This window comes from Desmodus rotundus, chromosome 12 (genome assembly GCF_022682495.2).
Source record: "Desmodus rotundus isolate HL8 chromosome 12, HLdesRot8A.1, whole genome shotgun sequence".
In the NCBI taxonomy this organism is placed as follows: domain Eukaryota; kingdom Metazoa; phylum Chordata; class Mammalia; order Chiroptera; family Phyllostomidae; genus Desmodus; species Desmodus rotundus.
The window spans coordinates 69,492,460-69,511,498 of record NC_071398.1 but is presented as its reverse complement, the minus strand read 5'-3'; the positions used below and the strand labels follow the sequence as shown (position 1 = coordinate 69,511,498).

Sequence of the window (19,039 nt, the reverse complement as noted above, 5' to 3'; positions counted from 1 at the left end):
ATCAATGTTTCTCTCTCTCTCTCAAATCAATAAACACATCCTTGGGTGAGAATTAAAATAAATAAAGGTTTAATTTTTACTCTTTCTTCCCATACTACAAAGATCCATCAATTTAAATAATTTGAAAATTATAAAATGCCCAGAATGACTTAGGCCAAGTCAAAATTTTGGTAACACCAAGGCAATTATACCAACCCCCTTCTTTTCAAACTCCAATATTTTTAAGGAATAAAGTCGTAATGATTAGTTTTCTTCTCTTTTCAAAAAAAAAATTTACTGAGGCATTTTTTGAATATGCAATACATTCACATGGTTCAAAAAGCAAAAGCTATTAAAAAAAAAAGCTACAAAAACATATATATGAAAAGCCTCCCATCCCAAAGAGCTACTCAGGTATTCTCCCAGAAAGCAACCAATGTTATTAAGGTTATTATTGAATGTTCTTCCAAAGACAGACCATGAATATATTAGCAAATATACATATATTTCCCCTTTAAAAAAGTAGAAATGTGGCATATTCTACACATTGTCCTGTATCTTGCTCTTGTCACTTAACAATATATTTTGGAAATCAGACCATACTGACATATAAGGAAATTCCTCATTGTTTTTAACAGCTGCAGAGAATTTGCATCATAATTTATTTATCCAGTTCCCTATTAACATATACTTTGGCTCTTTTCCATCACTGACAATTACAAATAATGCTAGAATAAATAGCATTATATATGTCATTTCTGTGTATGTGAATATAAATTCATAGAAAAAGAACTTTTTAACCAAAAGGTATGTGCATCATTAACAGTGATAGATATTGCCAATGTGCTCTTTACAGGATGTTTCAATTTACAGTCTCACTGGTAATTTATTAGAGTGCCTGTTTCTCCACACCCTTGACAACATACTGTTGTGATGGTATCTCAGAGCAGTATTTATTTGCATTTCTCATGCTATGAATGAAGTAGGCTGAATATTTTCATATTTTTAAGAACCACCAATATTTTCTTTCTGTGACCTACTGGTGAATAGTTTGTTCTTTCTACCAGATTATGATTTTTACTCACAAACTTTGTATGTGTTAGGGGAATTTGCCTTTGCCAGCCTGGTTTCTGTTTCGTTTTCAAAGCTTCTTTAACCTATTTGGCATCTGGCATTCTCCCATTTCTACTACTTGCCTTAATGCCTCAATTTTAGAGGAGAGGTGAGTGTCTTAAAATATCTTTTCATAAACAATTGTCTGATGGGATAACTCACCTTGCTGTCCGTCTTGCATAGTTACAATAAATGGCTGGCCAAGGCCTCCAGTAGGGATTGCAGTTTGTATATTGCCCAGAGGGACTCCATCAGTCACTATGGTGATCACCCGCTGGCCTCCACTCCCCACCACTTGCTGGATTGATGAGTCAACAGAATTTCCTTCTATGATTTCCTCTGAATTAGCTAGAGATGACAAAAGTAAATATACAATTTTAACTTTAAAAAAATAGAAGTATAGCAATTTCAGCCCCTTGAATTTGATAATATCAGGAATAGGAAACTGGGAAAAAATGTTAGATTTAACAGTACACAAAAGCAAGTTCAACAATGCGAAGTCAGAAGAGAAATGAGACAGAATGCATTAAATGTATTTTCTAAAATGTCTTCATGGAGACGTTAATAGCTTCCACTAAAGATGGGTTCTATGTATAAATACATTCTCAAATTTCTGGTTTAAATATGCTTAGACTTTTTTGTTTGTTTTGTAGGAAGTATCAGAGACCCTAACAGGCTAATGGGCACTGTGATTCTCCAGTACAGATAAGATATGCTGAGTTTCCCTAACATATTTGATCTTAAAACTTTTTTTTCAGGAAGCATCTTGAAAGTCTAACTAAATCTACGAAGCTTAGAAAAATAACTATAAATTAGAGTAGATCTATTTCTATAAAGAAATAGAGGAATTTAATGGTGAGTTAACAATATGTCAAGTAGTCAAAGCATTGAAGAAGTTTGATAGGCAGATCCATAATAATAGCAACTAACACAGACTACTTACTATGTGCCAGCTACCTTTCTAAGAGATTGACATGTGTTATGCTGAATCAAGGTTTTCAGTCTGATTAGTCAATGTCCCCAATAACTATTAGGGAAATTCCTCTAAAGAGTCACAAGTAGAATTTTGCAATAAGTGGAGTATGGGCTTTCCATATGAGACACATTCATATAATTCAATGGAAATAGAGCATTCACACCCCTTAGAAACAAAGAGCAGTAAAAGGTTAATACCTGAAAGAACCCTGATAGATAATACAATCATCATGCTAGAAACAAGGGAACTGAGACCTGGAAATGTTAAGGCCTACCGCCAAGATTGCTCTACCCAGTAAAGCTACCATTTATGATCAGAGGGCAGATAAAGAGCTTCCCAGATAGGAAAAAACTAAAGTTCATCATCACCAAACCATTATTGCATAAAATGTTAAAGGGACTTACTTAAGAAAGAAAAAGATCAAGACTATGAACATTAAAATGGCAAATAATACATATCTATCAACAACTGAATCTAAAAAACAAACTAAACAAACAAGAAGAACAGAGACAGAATCATGGATACAGAAAGCATTTTGATGCCAGATGGGTGTAAGGGAATGGGTGAAGAGGTGAAGGGATTAAGAAGTACAAATAGGCAGTTACAGAACAGCCACGGGGATTATAGTACAGGAAATGGAGGAGCCAAAGAACTTATACACATGACCCATAGACATGAATAATGGTGGGGAGATTGCCTTAGGGAGCAAGGGGTGCTGGGTGGAGGGGGCCAAAGGGAGAAAAATCAGGACAACTATAATAGCATAATCAATAAAATATAATTAAAAAATAAAAATAAAAATAACCTAGTCATTCTTAAAAAAAAGTTAAATTCAATATCAAAGAACAAATCAAAAGAATAACAAACACAAGTTTAATATATTGCTTTTCCTTCTGCCATGCTGCTCACCCATACACATCTGAGTAGAGATCCTTAGGATTGCTGCCAGTCGAAAAAACAAGATTGGAGGAATATTCTCACTACCCAAATGTCAATGACAGAAAGAAATTGGAACCATCTGCTTTCATTTTGGATGGAGCACTCTGCAGAGAGTTCCAGAAAGATTCCTAGATGACTATTTAGCCCTACTTAAAACTATCTGTCCCTAGCTACATGAAGCCCTCAGCCTTTTCCCAACAGACCATGACCTCTAAGTGACTTGAAACCTTTTTGTTTTAAGTATCAGCAGGGCACTATATAGCATTTATCTGCCCAATTCCATTGGAAATGCCAAAACAACATCTCTGGTGGAAAAAAAAAAAGCAAGCCAATCTGAAATACAGAGGATATGACAGTGAGAGAGGTAACAGTCTCATGTGTTTTGATGCTTTAATACAAGACAGCTAGGCTGCTATTTTGAATCATTCTATGATAGTATCAGTCAAAACATAATATAGAGTATTTCCAAAAAATCTGTTAACATAAGACTAAATATTTCAATATGAAGCAACTGGAGTCAGGGCAAACAAACTTGAAACTGCCAAAGAACAAAGGAATACCAGTCATTCTCTGGTAATATTCAGCTGTCTGATTATATCACTTAGTGATTTTTTCTTTCTGAGGTGCAATGACTCTACATCCTTTCTCCTAGCTCTCTCTAATCATAATTCTTTAATATTTCATGCAAATTAAATCTGCTGGAGATTTAAAAACAAAAGAAGGCATGGTGATTCAACCAGCAGATATCCCTTACCTACCTGTGGCTCTGTGTGAGTTGGAGAGGGGGGCTGATGCTTCAGCAAGAGCTGCAAGGGTGGCCAACACTGAGGTGGTAGAATTTGAGAAGTGTACTGTTGAGGAGGCAGAGGTAAAAAAGGCAAATGAGGTCCAGCGGAGAGAATAAATGGAGACGAACTAAAATAAACTGAGGTGCTTTATTAAATCTAAGCCTCAGCTTTTCATGCTAATGTTCTTAATCTTGCTCTCTAATACAAACTGATATGAACCAATTACCATGGTGTTAAAATTCTTTAAAGATTTAACAAGTTTTCCCTTTAAAGTGGACTGAAGTAATATGCTTGGTGTAGGGCCACTACTGTCCCCTCATTTGCTCATTGTCTCAGCAAGGCCAGTGCTCAACACCAGCAGCTAACAGACTGAGAGTGCCGCCCACTCCCTAGGCTGGCTGTGCAGAGCTCTCCCTGGCGGCAGGCAGTAAAGCATACAAAGTATGCCTCACTCTGGCTAAGCAATGATGAGGGAAGAGACCCCTTCTGGGCTTTACTCGATCTACTACCTCGATTCATCAGCTAGATAGGTGAGAAGACTAAGCTTGACCTCGAGTGTGAAGACAGTTAAAAACCTGAAGTTTCACATATTGAATGTCAAAGGTAGGACAATCAATTAATGCTAAAAAACAATAATTATCTAATTTACTTATGTCATGATGTGCTTTCAAAAAAAACTTTGTTCATAACCTTTTTCTTTTGTATCTGCATGCTATTCTTACAGCTCAGTTCCCAGACAGAAGTGCTTTAGATCTGGCAACAGGCATGCCTAACTTTATAAACGGAAAGGATTACTCGACAGTTCTGCATAAATCTAACTTTTATAAAATGAATTGCATTTTCCTATTTCAAAGATATTTATTGTGCCAGTTGTAAATTTATTGCCTCTTAGTCCCAAGTCCACCCTTCTCTGCCTTGCCTTGTGATAATGAAGCTGGACTCAAACATTTCTTGTCAGCTGGCATGAAATTAAGTTCTGTCATACAGAGGTAGTGGCTGTTCCCTATGTTGTTTTTTCTTTAAATGTCAATAGTACCAAGGAACTTTACTTTTTAATTGTTTTTTAGATTTTATTTATTTATTTAGAGAGAGGGGAAATAGGGAGAAAGAGAGCGAGAGAAACACCAGTGTGTGAGAGATAGATACATTGATCTGTTGCTTCTTACACATCCCCAACTGGGGGCCCGGCCCACAACCCAGGCATGTGCCCTGACCAGGATCCCTTTGCTTCGTAGGACATCACTCAATCCACTGAGCCACACCAGCCAGGGCTGTTTATTCCTGTATTCTTTAGGGTTCTCTGCACCTCTTAGTAATGAATCCACTCTTACTGAGAATTCTTTATAAATTACATATATAAGTTTATAAATTATATATGTATATAAAATAAAAATATACAAATCACCATGTAGTTTTGTCTCCTGACTAGACTCTGACTGATACATATCTTCTTTTTCTTGTTTTAAAGATTTTAAAATTTATTTATTTACTTACTTATTTTTAGAGAGAGGGGAAAGAAGGGATAAAGACAGGGAGAGAAACATTGATCAGTTGCCTGTTGCATGCACCCCAACCGGGGACTGAACTGCAATCTAGGCTTGTGCCTTGACTGGGAATTGAACTGACAATCGTTCAGTTTGCGGGACAACACCCAACCAACTGAAACATACCAGTCAGAGCCACATACCTTCTTTTTAAATGTATTCTTAATGTTTAAGTTTTACCATTATCTACACTTAAAGATTCTTTCTACCTTTTCTTCTATCAAAAAGGAAACTCCATTTAACACTCTTACAATAAATCCTCCCAAAGAGGAAAGAGTTGTTTTCTGACATGATTACTCTTGGGAACCTAACTTATATATAAATTTATATTTTAGAAGATTTTCTTTTAGTGATGATATCCCTCTTTTATTCTAATTCTCATAGACTGCTCAGGGGGCCAAATGGACTGAGCGGAACACAATGCCTGACGTCCAGAAAGGAGCCTATGTCTGTCTAACGACTTCATGCAGAGCAGGGTCCAGCCTATCCCCTAATTTTTCTGCTTAGTTCATGCTTTTCTCATCACTCAGCCTATCGTAACAAATGCTGACATAAGAATTCACAAATGAAAAAAAAAAAAACAAGGTACAAGTGATTTTTAGATATATGTACACTCATGGAGGTTAGGCTATCTGTGACAATAAGTCACTAGCAATTAAAAAACAAGGCTGTTATATTTTACCACAGTTAGCACACACACACACACACACACACAGAGGTAGGCCACCCAACTACTGGAGAACAGCTATGTAGAACTGCTTCACGAGAACAGCATTATATACTTAAAATAATGATTTACTGATTTTCAGAGAGAGAGAGGGGAAGAAGGGAGAGAGTGGGGAAGGGAAGAAAGGAGGGAGGGAGAGGGGAGAGAAAGAGAGAGAAACACTGATTTGTTGTTCCACTTATTTATGTGTTCATTGGTTGCTTCTCGTATGTGCCCTGACCCAGGACTGAACCTCAAACTTGATGTACTGGGACGATACTCTAACTAACCAGTCTAATCAACTGAGCTCCCCGGCCAGGGTCAATTATATACTTTTTAGCATATGATGATTCCAACCTAAGGGTAGTCTCCTTTTAATTCAAACATAATGACCCATTCACCTTCCCCTCAGTAGCAAAATGAACATTTGTGAAAAATCAGGTTAAGTGTTCTGACATACACAGTTGAAATTGAAGAGAGACAACGCAAATGACCTCTTTAGACTTATCCCAGTGAGTTCTAGGAAAATAAAACACTTTATTGCTTAGTAATGTGGGTTTTCTTCTCCTTAATATAAGACACAACATCAAATAAAGTAAAATGTGCAGAGACTGTTGTGTTTGGAAAGGAAATGGCATCATCAGTGACAACTCTGGTTACTCACTCAGAATGTGACACATAAACAAACTCTTCAGACCAGGATTTAGGGGACTATGCTGTGGTAGGCTAGACAATCTCAGTGAGTTAGTGAAAACTAAATCCAGAAAAACCAAGTAATTTGCCAAAAATAATGCAGCTAGTAAATATCAGAGTCCTGATGAGAACCTAATTTATTAGATTCAAGGCTATACTCTTTTTTTTTTTTCTTTTATCCTCACCCGAGGACATGCTTATTGATTTTAGAGACAGGAGAAGGGAGGGAGAAAGAGAAGGAGAGAAACATCTATGTGCAAGAGAAATATTGACCAGTTGTGTCTCGCATGCCCCCAACCAGGCACCTGGCCTGTAATCCAGGCATGTGCCCTGACCAGGAATTGAACCAGTGACCTTTCGGCTTGTAGGCCGGCATTCAATCCACAGAGCTACACCAGCCAGGGCTCAGTTAGTCCTTAAAAATATTACTAGATGATGGGAAACAAGAAGCCCACCCACCATACAGGATAAGAAAATCCTTTAACCCAGCTGAATAACACAACTTGATTTGTTTTCAAAATTGTCTTTTATCTGCACTGATTGAACATCAAGCAGGCCAATCCCCTAAAGGGGGAGAGCTAGGTAGAACTACTTCATGGTAAAGATGACATTGGAGAGATCAGCTCTATTATGGGATGTTTAGCAATTTCAATTTGCAGTTGTCAACACTTGGAGGAGAAAAAGAAGAGCAGGGCTGCCGAAAGTAACACGATAAACATGACATAGGCCAATGGAAGCCAAGGCTAACAATCATTCTCCTGAACGTCTTCAATGTTGCTTACCACTCCAGATCAGAGTCTGGAGAATTTCAGTGGTTAGACTGAAGATCAACTCTACGTCTTTCCACGTTTGTGAACATAAAACATTACTGGCGTCTAAAGACTTGGATTACAAAAGCACTTGTTCCAATCAGTGTGGCCTGAACTACTACAAATCAAAAAAGCTGTGAATGTTCTGATTACATGTATCTGTATATTTAAGCTAATTTTAAAAAATCATTTAGTTGAAAGCAAAGTGATTTTAAATGAGGTGATGAGCTATAAAATGGAGGTCACTACTGCCCCCTTGTGGGTATGACCAAGTCAATCTTTATTAAAAAGTTAATTTTCACTTACCACTAGCTATTACTGAAGCCCTGCTATAAAATGGACCCTTAATACAAAATATCAAAGTCTCACAGTAACCTCATAAAGTGGATATTATTATATCTCAATTTGATAAATAAGGAAGGAAGTCTTAGAGAAGTAAGTAGTTTTCCCACAGTCAAGAATCTAGTCAATAAATATTTGAATGCAGATCTGAATGTACAATTCTATGTATATTGTATACATGTTCTTTCTATTTTACCACATTGCCTCTCAATAGTAACACTTCATTCAGCATCTTCCTTTGATATTATATAAACTGAAGTAGGAATATAGTTGCTTAATTTTAAATAAAAGTCAAAAAAAGAGTCAGCTGGAAAATTTATTTAAATGAAGACACAAGTTCTTTTGTTGTAAAACAAATATTTGTAAAGAGATGTTGAAAATAAATTAAGTTTTCTCCTTTTTTAAATAGATGTTTTTGTTAAAAACACACAGGTTTTAAAAGATCGACAAGCACTTTTATCTGTTATTTTGTTGTTTTATATGTTCTCAAGAACAAATTGAGACACATACTTTATTCAAATAATCACACGTACCTCTTTTATACCAGCATTCCAACAACCACTTAAGTCTCTTCTGCTTTATTTCTTATTGCTTTGGATTATAAATATTTAACTATTTTCCTTAGCGGTACTATATTGAAGTACCCCTGCATTTTCATTTTCTGGGTCAGATATAACCCTTCAACAGATTAATCTGTAGAATATTTTACTTTGAACATAGCAAGCACTCAGTATGAGCACTATGTATGATCTTCTCTTCCCCCAGAAAGAATAAGTGCCTTAGCTTTAAAATCTATTATAAGTCCTCTATTTGGGGGAGATTTTAATAAAGGAGTGGGTATCAGAGAGGGTATCTACTCATTTAATAGGAAAACCTGGGGTTTTCATTTTAAGTCTAAAATAATGCCATGGTATCAGAGTATTACCTGAGGTTGTTTTGGTGTTGGCTGAAGAAACAAGGCTAGCGAGGTTGACCACCTCTCCTGATGTGAAGATAAATGGGGTAGCCATTGTCACAGGGTTGACTCTCTCCCGATTAGCATTCACTTGATTCTGCATTGCTTCCTATAAAACAAGGTGGATATTTCAAAGTCAGAACACTTATTAGCCATAATTACACAGTTACTAAAGAGCCATTCCCCACCTCCAATGCTCTATAAAACGAAACTACTTCTAGCACACTGTCCCAGGGAACTCAGAGTTCTCATGAAGACCACTTCTTACTTTTTGTTTTACAACCAGGAAAACAGAAATGTTAGGTTGCCCTTCTCAAGCTTGTTTCTACTTCACAAAAAATGGTATATTATGTGCAAAAACTTCTACACAACTCACTTAACCTCTGGATCTTGGTTTATTTGTTTTTTGGGGTTTTTTTTGTTTGAAAAAATACGGAGGGTGGCCTAAAAAGTAATTTCTAGCACTAATATTCTATGATCAATTATCTACAAGTCAATGTGCTAGGAGGAGAGTCCTACAGAGAATCTACAGAGAAGAATATTCCCCAGAGTTTCTTCCAACTGCTTGTTCCATTCTGCCACTGAAGAATTCCTCAGAGAATATATACCAAGCAAATAAATAAATGCTAGATTTTAAAGTCTAATTTCATATGCTGCACTTTTGCTTCCAGGAACATTTGCACAATTTTGGGTAAAGATACTTATCTTTAGTTTATTATTATTATTATTATTATTATTATTTACTTTCAGCAGCAGTTTTCTACAAACACGATCACCCCTAAAAAAAGTCCCAATTATGAAAGGGCTCTAAACAAGAAATTGAAAGTTGAAGAGGATAACCAGTCTATAGGGAACCATCTGTAAGAAACAACAAACGAATAAATGACTGCAAATGCAGCAGAAATGTCTATTTTTCATATATAATTATCCCCTTGACCAATTTCAGCTTGTAATCATTCTCTGGTTACTGTTAAATTCCTTCTTGACTATGCCCCTTCTATCCTCTACTACACTTCCTCAACTCAAGCCCTCATCGGCTCTTGTCTGGCCTAATGAAAGTCAGTATATGGTTCTTTAGCATTAAGTCTTCTCTCTGCAAGTCTCATACCACACTCTAAATAATTACCTTTAAAAAAAGTCTAACTTTTATCAATCCTATATTTAAAAAATTGTATTGGATCCCCGCTACCCACAAAATAGTCCAAACTCCTTTGTATGCCATGCAACACTCCTACATTGAGAACTCAGCCTAACTCTCAAGCCTTAGCTCCCAAATTTCACTTCCCTTGCCTAGTCACAGAACTACTTCCTCCTCACTGACTATGCCATGTGCTCTCACACCTACATGCCTTTTATTTGCTTTTTTTAAAAAAAGATTTTATTTATTTTCAGAGAGAGGGGAAGGGAGGGAGAAAGAGAGGAAGAGAAACGTTGATCAGTTGCCTCTCCCACATCCCCAACTCGGGACCTAGCCTGCAAGCCAGGCACGTGCCCTGACTGAGAATCGAACCTGCAACATTTTGGCTTGCAGGAGGTCACTCAATCCACTGAGCCACACCAGCCAGGACTGATCTGTTCTTTTTCTAGCCTAGAATAACATTTTCTCACTTGTCTACCTACTTTTCAGAGTCTACATCCACTTTAATCCTTGTCATAAGCATCAATACTCCCTTTTTTGTGCTCCTGTAACAGTTCCTAAAAATCTGTTTATCAACAGAATATTATAATGCTTTATTTCTTGTCTAAACTTCATCATGCTGGCCCTGACTGGTGTGGCTCATTTGGTTGCAAAGCAGAAGGCTGCCAGGTGGATTCCCGGTCATAGCACAAGCCTGGGTTTCAGGTTCAGTCCCCGGTCGGGGGCACATGTGAGAGGCAACTGGTCGATATTTCTCTCTCATATCGATGTTTCTCTCCCTTTCTGTTCCCCTTCCTTCTCCTCTCTCTAAAAATAAATAAATAAAATCTTTAAAAAAATAAGTAAAAATAAAAATATATATTAATGACATTGAGTCACAAGATTAAGGCCTATTAGAAGTACTTCTTTGATAAGATAATGAAAATTCAGTTTTTATTCAGCTTCCACAATACCTCCTTAAATTCAACTGAATTATACTCTGGGGATGAAATAAAAAAACAAAAAACCAGACCTGAAGGATGACTAGAATTTCAGCATTGTTCTTCTCCAGGGCTATGTCAAAGGCAGATTTATCAAACTTGCTAAAAGCATGGACATCAGCTCCATATTTGATAAGTAGCTCTACAACATCTCGATGGTGGTACTCTGTGGCCCAGTGCAAAGCTGTCATCTTGAGCATATCCTTGGCATTCACGTCTGCACCATTCTGTCATAGAAAAGTAATTCTTTTCATATAGACACTGGTTACAGCAGCACAGATGCAAGATCCCATCACCAATACAGAGGATCATGTTTAAGAAATATCAGAAAGAAAAACATCTCTCTAATTATCCCGAATGCTGACAGAAATAAGGTCTTCAATGAATGGGTCTCTTCTAAGGACATCACTGGGAAATTATGACAGATGGGAGAAGGGGAGAAGAATTGATTTTTGTTGCATTTATAAACAGAGCTGCATGTCTGAAAAAATAGGCATAAGTGCAGAGAAACCTGCATAAATGGCATGAAGAAAAATCAATAAAGTCTGTTTAGCTTTCAAAAGATTAGAAAACAAAATTCTCTTAGTTATGATTACTCTGGAAAGAGATGCAACTCAGTGCTATAACCTCTCCTCAACTTGATCTTTCCCAACCTAGTTTCCTACCACTCATTTAGGTAAGGGAGGCAAATATCTTTTTTACAATATAAACCCACCACTATTCCTGCTTTACCCTAACAAGAAGTTCCACGATGTGTGCATGTCCATCAGCTGCAGCCATGTGCAAGGGGGTCCTGTCCACTTTGGTTCGCGCATCCCTGCTAACGCCTGCTCGAAGGAGCACTTCTGCTGTGGAATAATGACCATACTGGGCTGCAAGGTGGAGGGGTGATGTTCCAAGCTGTGGGAAAATAATAATCATTGAATTATCAACTATGTGCAGATTCTTAAATCATTACTGGAGAGATTCAAATGAACCAGAGGTAAGTTCTATGGTTCCTGCCCTTGGAGGCGGGATCTGGTTGGACAGAGAGGACTGAAGAAGTGACTTAATTAAAAAATTAGACCTGAGTGGCATGGTTCAGTGGGTTGGGTGTTGTCCCGCAAAACAAAAGGTCATTGGTTCGATTCCTAGTCAAGGCACATGCCTAGGTTGGGGGCCAGGTCCCTGGTTGGGGGTGTGTGAGAGGCAATGGAGATGGATGTTTTTCTCCTTCTTTCTCCTCTCTCTCTTCCCCTCTCTCTAAGAATAAAATCTTTTTAAAAAATAACATGCTAATTAGGAATAAATATACCACCAATTAAATAAATGCTAAATATAATGGATTTAAATCAGGTGGATATTTCAGGTATGATTCCCTGAAGAGCATTTTTTAAAAAATATTTTTATTTATTTATTTTTAGAGAGAGAGGGGGAAGGAGGGAAAAAGAGACAGAGAGAAACATCAATGTGTGGTTGCCTCTCTCACACCCCCAACTGGGGACCTGGCCCACAACCTAGGCATGTGCTCTGACTGGGAATCAAACCAGCGACCCTTTGGTTTGCAGGCCTGCACACAATCTACTGAGCCACACCAGCCAGGGCGAAGGATGTGATTTTAAGCAGGGCTTAGAAGAAGGTAAAAAAATGGACAGACAAGAGTATTCTGAGTCTGGGGTAATGGGAAGGGATAGATGCAGGTTCAAAACAATTTTTAGGAAAAGGGCGGAGACCAGAGTTGCATGTGGAACTTTGGGTGCCAATTTAATTGGCTGGAATAGAGGTTTGTTACCATAGTAAAGCAATGCAAAGCAAAAAAACTGAGGAGATTAAGAGGCAATAAAAATTTAGCTATCAAGCCCTGGATGGTGTGGCTCAGTTGGTTGGAGTATCATCCCATAACTGAAAGGTCACAGGTTCAATTCCCGTTCAGGGCACATGCTTAGGTTGCAAATTCAGTCAATGTTTCTCTCTCACATCGAGGTTTCTCTTCCTCTCTCTAAAATCAATGACCATGTCCGTGGGTGAGTGTGAAAAAAAAATTTAGCAGTTGAGTTTTAACAGCAATAAGCAAGGCTGTATCACCTCAAAGTAAACCTTGTAAGAGTTATCAGCATCCACTTTAGTCAGAAATCTATTCCTTTCTTTGTGTTATGCTCTATATTTTAAGCCTATTTCATTTATTCTTTGCTTTTCATATATTCAGTATCACTGCCTGACTGGATTTAATTCACATTATTCTTTTCAGGTCTATTTATAGAAATGCTAATCTCATTGGTTTCCTTTCTTCTTTTTGTGAGGTGCTAAAGACCTGCTGGCCACTAAAGTTATGAATTAATCACTCGAGAAAAAGAGGACATTCACTCTGAATTGTTAAAATTAGGCAATGCTTACAAAATCTGTGAAAGCTAGGCAAGCCCACATTATAACCTGCACCTGGATCTTCTAAAATTCTGCTCTCCAGCCTGGCTGTTGATTACACCTTCCTCTTTAATGTTAACAGTGGTAAAGGAAACAAAATGGCTAGACTATTCCATTAACCAGGACATTTTAGAGGAAAGGAAACAAGAAGTTTATTAGTTTAGAAATGCGCTTTTATTATACTGATTTTGTTTAATTTCTAGCTAATTACAGAAGCCTATAACCTAAGTAAACTTCAGGGAGAATTAAATTTGTACAAAATACTCTGAAAAACATTATAGAAAATCACAAGTATATAATATCTTTACAATCACCATCTATATATACACAGGAGACACTTTCAATGTAGAAAACTAAAAGAAAAAGAAAATCACATATGCAGATGAGATAAAGAAAATAAAATTCCTGAGAAGAGAATGAGGCAGTAAGGGAATGAAGAAAAATCAATAAAGTCTGTTTAGCCTTTAAGAAAAATATCGGTGCCCTAGCTAGTGTGGCTCAGTGGATTGAACATGGGCCTTCAAACTGAAAGTTTGCCAGTTCATTCCCAGTCAGGGCATATGCCTGGGTTGTGGGTAAGTCCCCAGTTGGAGACAAGTGAGAGGGAACCAATGTTTCTCTTGCACATCGAGGTTTCTCTCCCTCTCTTTCTCCCTCCCTTCTCCTCTAAAAATAACAAAATTTTAAAAAAAATTTTAAGATTTTATTTATATACTTTTTTAGAGAGGGGTAAGGAGGAAGAAAGAGAGGGAGAGAAACATCAATGTGTGGTTGCCTCTCATGTGCCCCCTACTGGGGACCTGGCCCACAACCCAGGCATGTGCCCTGACTGGGAATTGAACCAGTGACCTTTGGTTTGCAGGCCAGCACTCAATCCACTGAGCTACACCAGCCAGGGCTAAAAATAAAAATCTTAAAAAAATGAAAAGAAAAGACAAGAAAAAGATTGGTAACAGCACACATTGGGAATAATCAAGAGAGCTTACCCAGTCTGTGGTAAATGGGGCACCATTTGCCATCAATGTTCTCACTTCATCATCTTGGCCTTTTCTTGCTGCTTCTAGCAACCTCTTCCCTAAGTCCACCAAAGACATCTTCATGCATAGGAACAAAAGTTTTCAGGAAGCTGTAACTCAAACACAAGGAAAGCTGCCTGTAAAATGTTTTTAGAAGACTTCTTGTACTTTGATATACTTCTCAGGATGACTTACCCAGTAGGGCATTTCTTTTCTAGCTCATCATCTAACACAAACAATCAGGTATTTGGAAAAGTATCAGGCCCTAAACAATAGTTCCCTCACTTTCAATCTCCAGAAAAATGCTTTGGAAATATGTGCAACACATCACTTTTCTAGCTTAAGAGATGCTAGAAAGGCAATAAAACAGCATTTTACCCATTTGAAATGACCATGGGTAGAAATATTATGTTATGGGAAAGAATGACAGACAAACAAGGATATTGAGACTCAAGTATATGGTAGACACTTTTTCAAAAATGAACAGGTTGAACCTGCTACTTCAAGGGAAATAATCAACAGTGTTTGTTGATAATTATCAGCTATAATTTGAGCTTTCAAGCAAAAATTCAAATTTTGGGAAATCTACATGCACCAGTTGATAGTTGACAACCAACTTTTTGATGAAATTATGGTGATACTAATGAATGTGAATTTTAAAATATTGTATAAAAAATGCATCAACAGTTGGATAATGTGCATAATCTGGTGAGCCAATATTTTTCAAATAACCGATGTGTGTTAGAAAATCATGCAGGGGTAGGAAGAGGGAGAAAAAGATGGCTGAGGAGTAGGTGGAAGTTATACTCACCTCCTCCCAGGCCCAAATTGGAATTACAACAAAATTATTGTACAATCAACCTAAATAACCAACTGAAGACTAGGTGAACAGAAGTCTTATAACCAAGGATTTACAGAAGAAGCCACATCGAGACTAGACTATGTGACAGAAGAGCCACACAGTGGAAGAAGCCTCGATCCCTGAGTGACTGTCTAAAAGAGAGCTACTCAGAAGTGTGGCGCCTACAATGGACTTTGCACGATTAAAATTAAACCTTTATTTCATTAAAAAAAATTACACAGGTAATTTTTTACACGGGTAAAGTGAAAAACAGATCAATGAATTTTAAGGTAACAGTATAAAAATTTCACTGATACAGTTTCAGATTTCTCATTGCAACTAACTTTTTAGAAAGTACCACTTGTTACACCTGAAACAGATAAAAAATAATATGAAATGTAAACTGAAATTGAAAAATAAATTTAAAAAAAAAGAAATCACTACTTGTTGAATTTCCATGTAGCAGCAGAGAATAATACCCACAATGATCTGAGGAGGTTACTGAAACACTCCTTTCTCCAAGTTCAATATTGTAACAAATTGAATGTAGAAATAGATATGAAAATGTAGCTGTCTTCTAAACAGCTAGAAGTTAAAGAAAGTTGCAAAAATATAAAGCAATGCCATTCTTCTCACTATCTCTTTGACTTGGAAGATATATTTTTCGTAAAAATATATTATCTACAACATTCATGGATTTATTATTGTATTTTAATTAATGAACATTTACAAATTAATTTCTAAAACAGTAAATATCAACAGATATAACATTTTGGAGTCCTCAATAATTTTTAAGGATATAAGTAAGTCCTGAAATCAGGAAATTTGAGAATCACTGGCTTAGGCAAATCATTCAGCCATTATGTAATTCAGTTTTCCAATCTATCACAGAGCATTGTGCTCAAGCACAGGTGTGTCCAAAAGATCACCACAGAAGTCTGTTCAAAAGGGAATCTACATAAGGCTCTGGTATGAGCCCTCTGAAGTAGTATGTTCAGGAGCAGAGGATGAACTTTTTAATGTAAATTTCTATAATCTGATATAAGTGTCAGTTTTTACAACTCAAAAAAATGCTAGAGAAAAAAGATAGCAAAAACTCACAGAAAACCAGTACTTTGCATTTCTCCATGGTTATCTTCATTTTAAAGTATCAAAACTGCCTTTCAATTTAATTTTCTTATTACTAATATTTAAAAACAAGAACAAGCCCCGATGTGGTGTGGTTTAGTCAACTGAGCGCTGGCCTGGGAATCTTTGGACAAAAAGGTCGCCAGTTCAATTCCTGGTCAGGGCACATGCCTGGGTTGCCCAAGTTGGGAGCATTGGAAAGGCAATTGGTCATGATGTTTCTTTCCCTCTTTCTCCCTCCTTTCCCTGTCTCTCTAAAAATAAACAAATAAAACCTATTAAAAAATAAAAATGAGAACAAATTTCTAAGTGGTTCATTTATTAGTTACAAATAATTGCTTCAGCCCTGGCTGGGTGGCAAAGTGGTTAGAGGATCACCCCACTACTTCAAGGTTGCATGCAGTTCAGTCCCCAGTCAAGGCACATACAAGAATCAACCAATAAATGCACAAATAAGTGAACAACAAATTGATGCTTTTCTCTCTCCCTCTCCCTAAAATGAATAGTAATAATAATTCCTTCACATTTTCTCAAATTATACTACACAGGGGTAGGCAAAAGGAGGCTTACAATTGTGAGTACACAAAACAGAGTTTACTCTTACATTATTATTTATTATTATATTATTTTTCATACAAACTGTAAACCTACTTTTGTTGACCTCTGTATATAAAAGGTCTTATCAGCAAGCCTTAACAGCCCTACATTAACTACAATAACTGACCACAAAGAGAAAGACTGACCTACATGTGGATGTTCAGAAATGCTGCCACAAAGCAGGATTAAACCATCCTCATGATAAAATTCCAGCTCTATTCTCTACCAAACACATACACAAAAACTTCACTTGAAAGTTGAGGTATCTGTTTAAGGAGTAATCTGGTTTGCTGCACATTCCTGGGAAGCTGATACTTCTGGAAAATAAGATACTTTAAACTGATTTTATCTCACGGTAACTGGTGTCTTCAGTACCTGAACTCTTGCGAAATGTTAATTGAGCAAATATTTTCAATTTTTTCCACTGTATTCTGCTTTCAAATATTAATTTTATCACACCTTTTTAAAAATTTTTATTTATTGATTTTAGAGAGAGTAAGGGAGAGCTTATTCCATTTCTTTATGCATTCATTGGTTGCTTCCTGTATGTGCACGGACCCAGGATCCAACCTGAAACCTTGGCACATTCAGACAACGCTGTAACCAACTGGGTGACCCTGCCAGGGCTTATCACATTTCTTTAATCATTATTTGTGAGTCTGTATATCAGTATCACTAAATAGTAACTAACCCAAACTTGTCATCCCAAACTTTAGGCCATGAGAAGCCTTATTTCTTACCACATGAAGATATAGTTATTTGGTGATTAGAATGTAAATAAGGTGTTATAGTCATCACTTGATATAAAATGCCTCCTAGAAATGTGTTCTTCAGGGTTCTTTTCTCCCCATACTCTTTTCTTTTGAGTAAAAGTAAAATCTGTTTTTATTGATTGATTTTAGAGAGAAAAGAGAGAGAAGGACGGGGAGAGACTGAGAGACAGTTTTGTTGTTCCACTTATTTATGCATTTATTGGTTGATTCTTGTATGTGTCCTGACTACATATCAAACCTGCAACCTTGGTGTAACCCGATGATGCTCTAACCACCTGATCTAGGGGCCAGGGCCAATAAAATGTATTTTTAAAATAACAGCATTTGGGGGGAACTATGTGCCACTTTCCCAGTATCCTGTGTCAATGCTGGCAGTACCCACCAGATAAAAGATGTAGCCTAAGAGACAAGAGGACAGTCTAGGGACTTCTGAGCTCCCTCTCCCTGATTACTGAAAAATAGAAAGGGGGAAAACATTCTCCCTTAACGTACATACCTCCACTTTCCCTACATATAAAATGAAAAAAACAAAATCTGACCTAACTTGTCTCTTAGGACTTTGAAGATAAATAAAACAACAAAGCACCCACACCTCCTTTCAAACACGCAAGAGCTTTCAATAACTGTGCTTTAATAATGAATGAAGCGCTTGAGCTCTTGATAACAAAATACTCTATTATTATTAGAAAGTAATTACGTTGGTTGATGTAAGAATTTGGGTGGGGCAGTTCTTTCATTGTTATCAAAGTGGATATGAAAATAGATGCTTAAGAACATTTATATTGGGCTGGGTGGGTCAAATGGTATGTTGAAAATACTGTCCTAGATGGCCAAAAATGTTGGCCAGGTAAAATGTTGTTGAAGGTAAGCCATAGAATGTCCTTTTCAGGGTGTGTGTGTGTGTGTGTGTGTGTGTGTGTGTGTGAGAGAGAGAGACAGAGAGAGAGAGAGAGAGAGAGAGAGAGAGAGAGAGAGAGAGAGATCTTCTGGGACCCTGGGAAGGGAGAGAAGAATGGGATGGTCTCTGCAGAAAACCTGAGCAGCGGGAAAACTACCGGGAAGGCGAATTAGAATTGAAAAATCCATGGTCTGACGACCTTTTTTTTTTTCCTATTGCACACGTCCCCACTGAGCCTCCAGCTGTACAAACAACTGTGCAAGAGGCGGGGCCCTTATGCTCTTGTTCAGATTAGCGTGCTCACTAATAATCTTTAGGCTATTCCTGGGGCCCGGGAATTAGAGTCCCCGTTTTCTGCTCTATCACAAATCCTCCCGTTTCCCAGCAAAGTTCTGTCTTTCGGGAAGAGTCAATTTGGAGTAGA

General features: G+C 37.2%; 1 protein-coding gene across 8 annotated transcripts in view; it reads right to left on the bottom strand.

Moving 5' to 3' along the window:
* The window catches only part of GABPB2 (GA binding protein transcription factor subunit beta 2), a 33,809-nt gene that overhangs the window by 13,899 nt on the left and 871 nt on the right, over positions 1 to 19,039 (bottom strand). For 7 of the 8 annotated variants that reach the window (XR_002975720.3, XR_002975721.3, XM_024570308.3 and 4 more), the window contains exons 2-7: positions 14,349 to 14,488; positions 11,695 to 11,862; positions 10,995 to 11,189; positions 8,815 to 8,953; positions 3,766 to 3,858; positions 1,255 to 1,440 (exon numbers count right to left, since the gene is read on the bottom strand). Coding sequence is in view for 6 of the 8 variants with exons in the window: in XM_024570308.3 (XP_024426076.1) it covers positions 1,255 to 1,440; positions 3,766 to 3,858; positions 8,815 to 8,953; positions 10,995 to 11,189; positions 11,695 to 11,862; positions 14,349 to 14,462 (895 nt within the window). In the remaining 2 variants the exon portion in view is untranslated. The remainder of the gene's footprint in view (positions 1 to 1,254; positions 1,441 to 3,765; positions 3,859 to 8,814; positions 8,954 to 10,994; positions 11,190 to 11,694; positions 11,863 to 14,348; positions 14,489 to 19,039) is intronic. The other variant, XM_024570310.4, reaches the window with a different exon arrangement.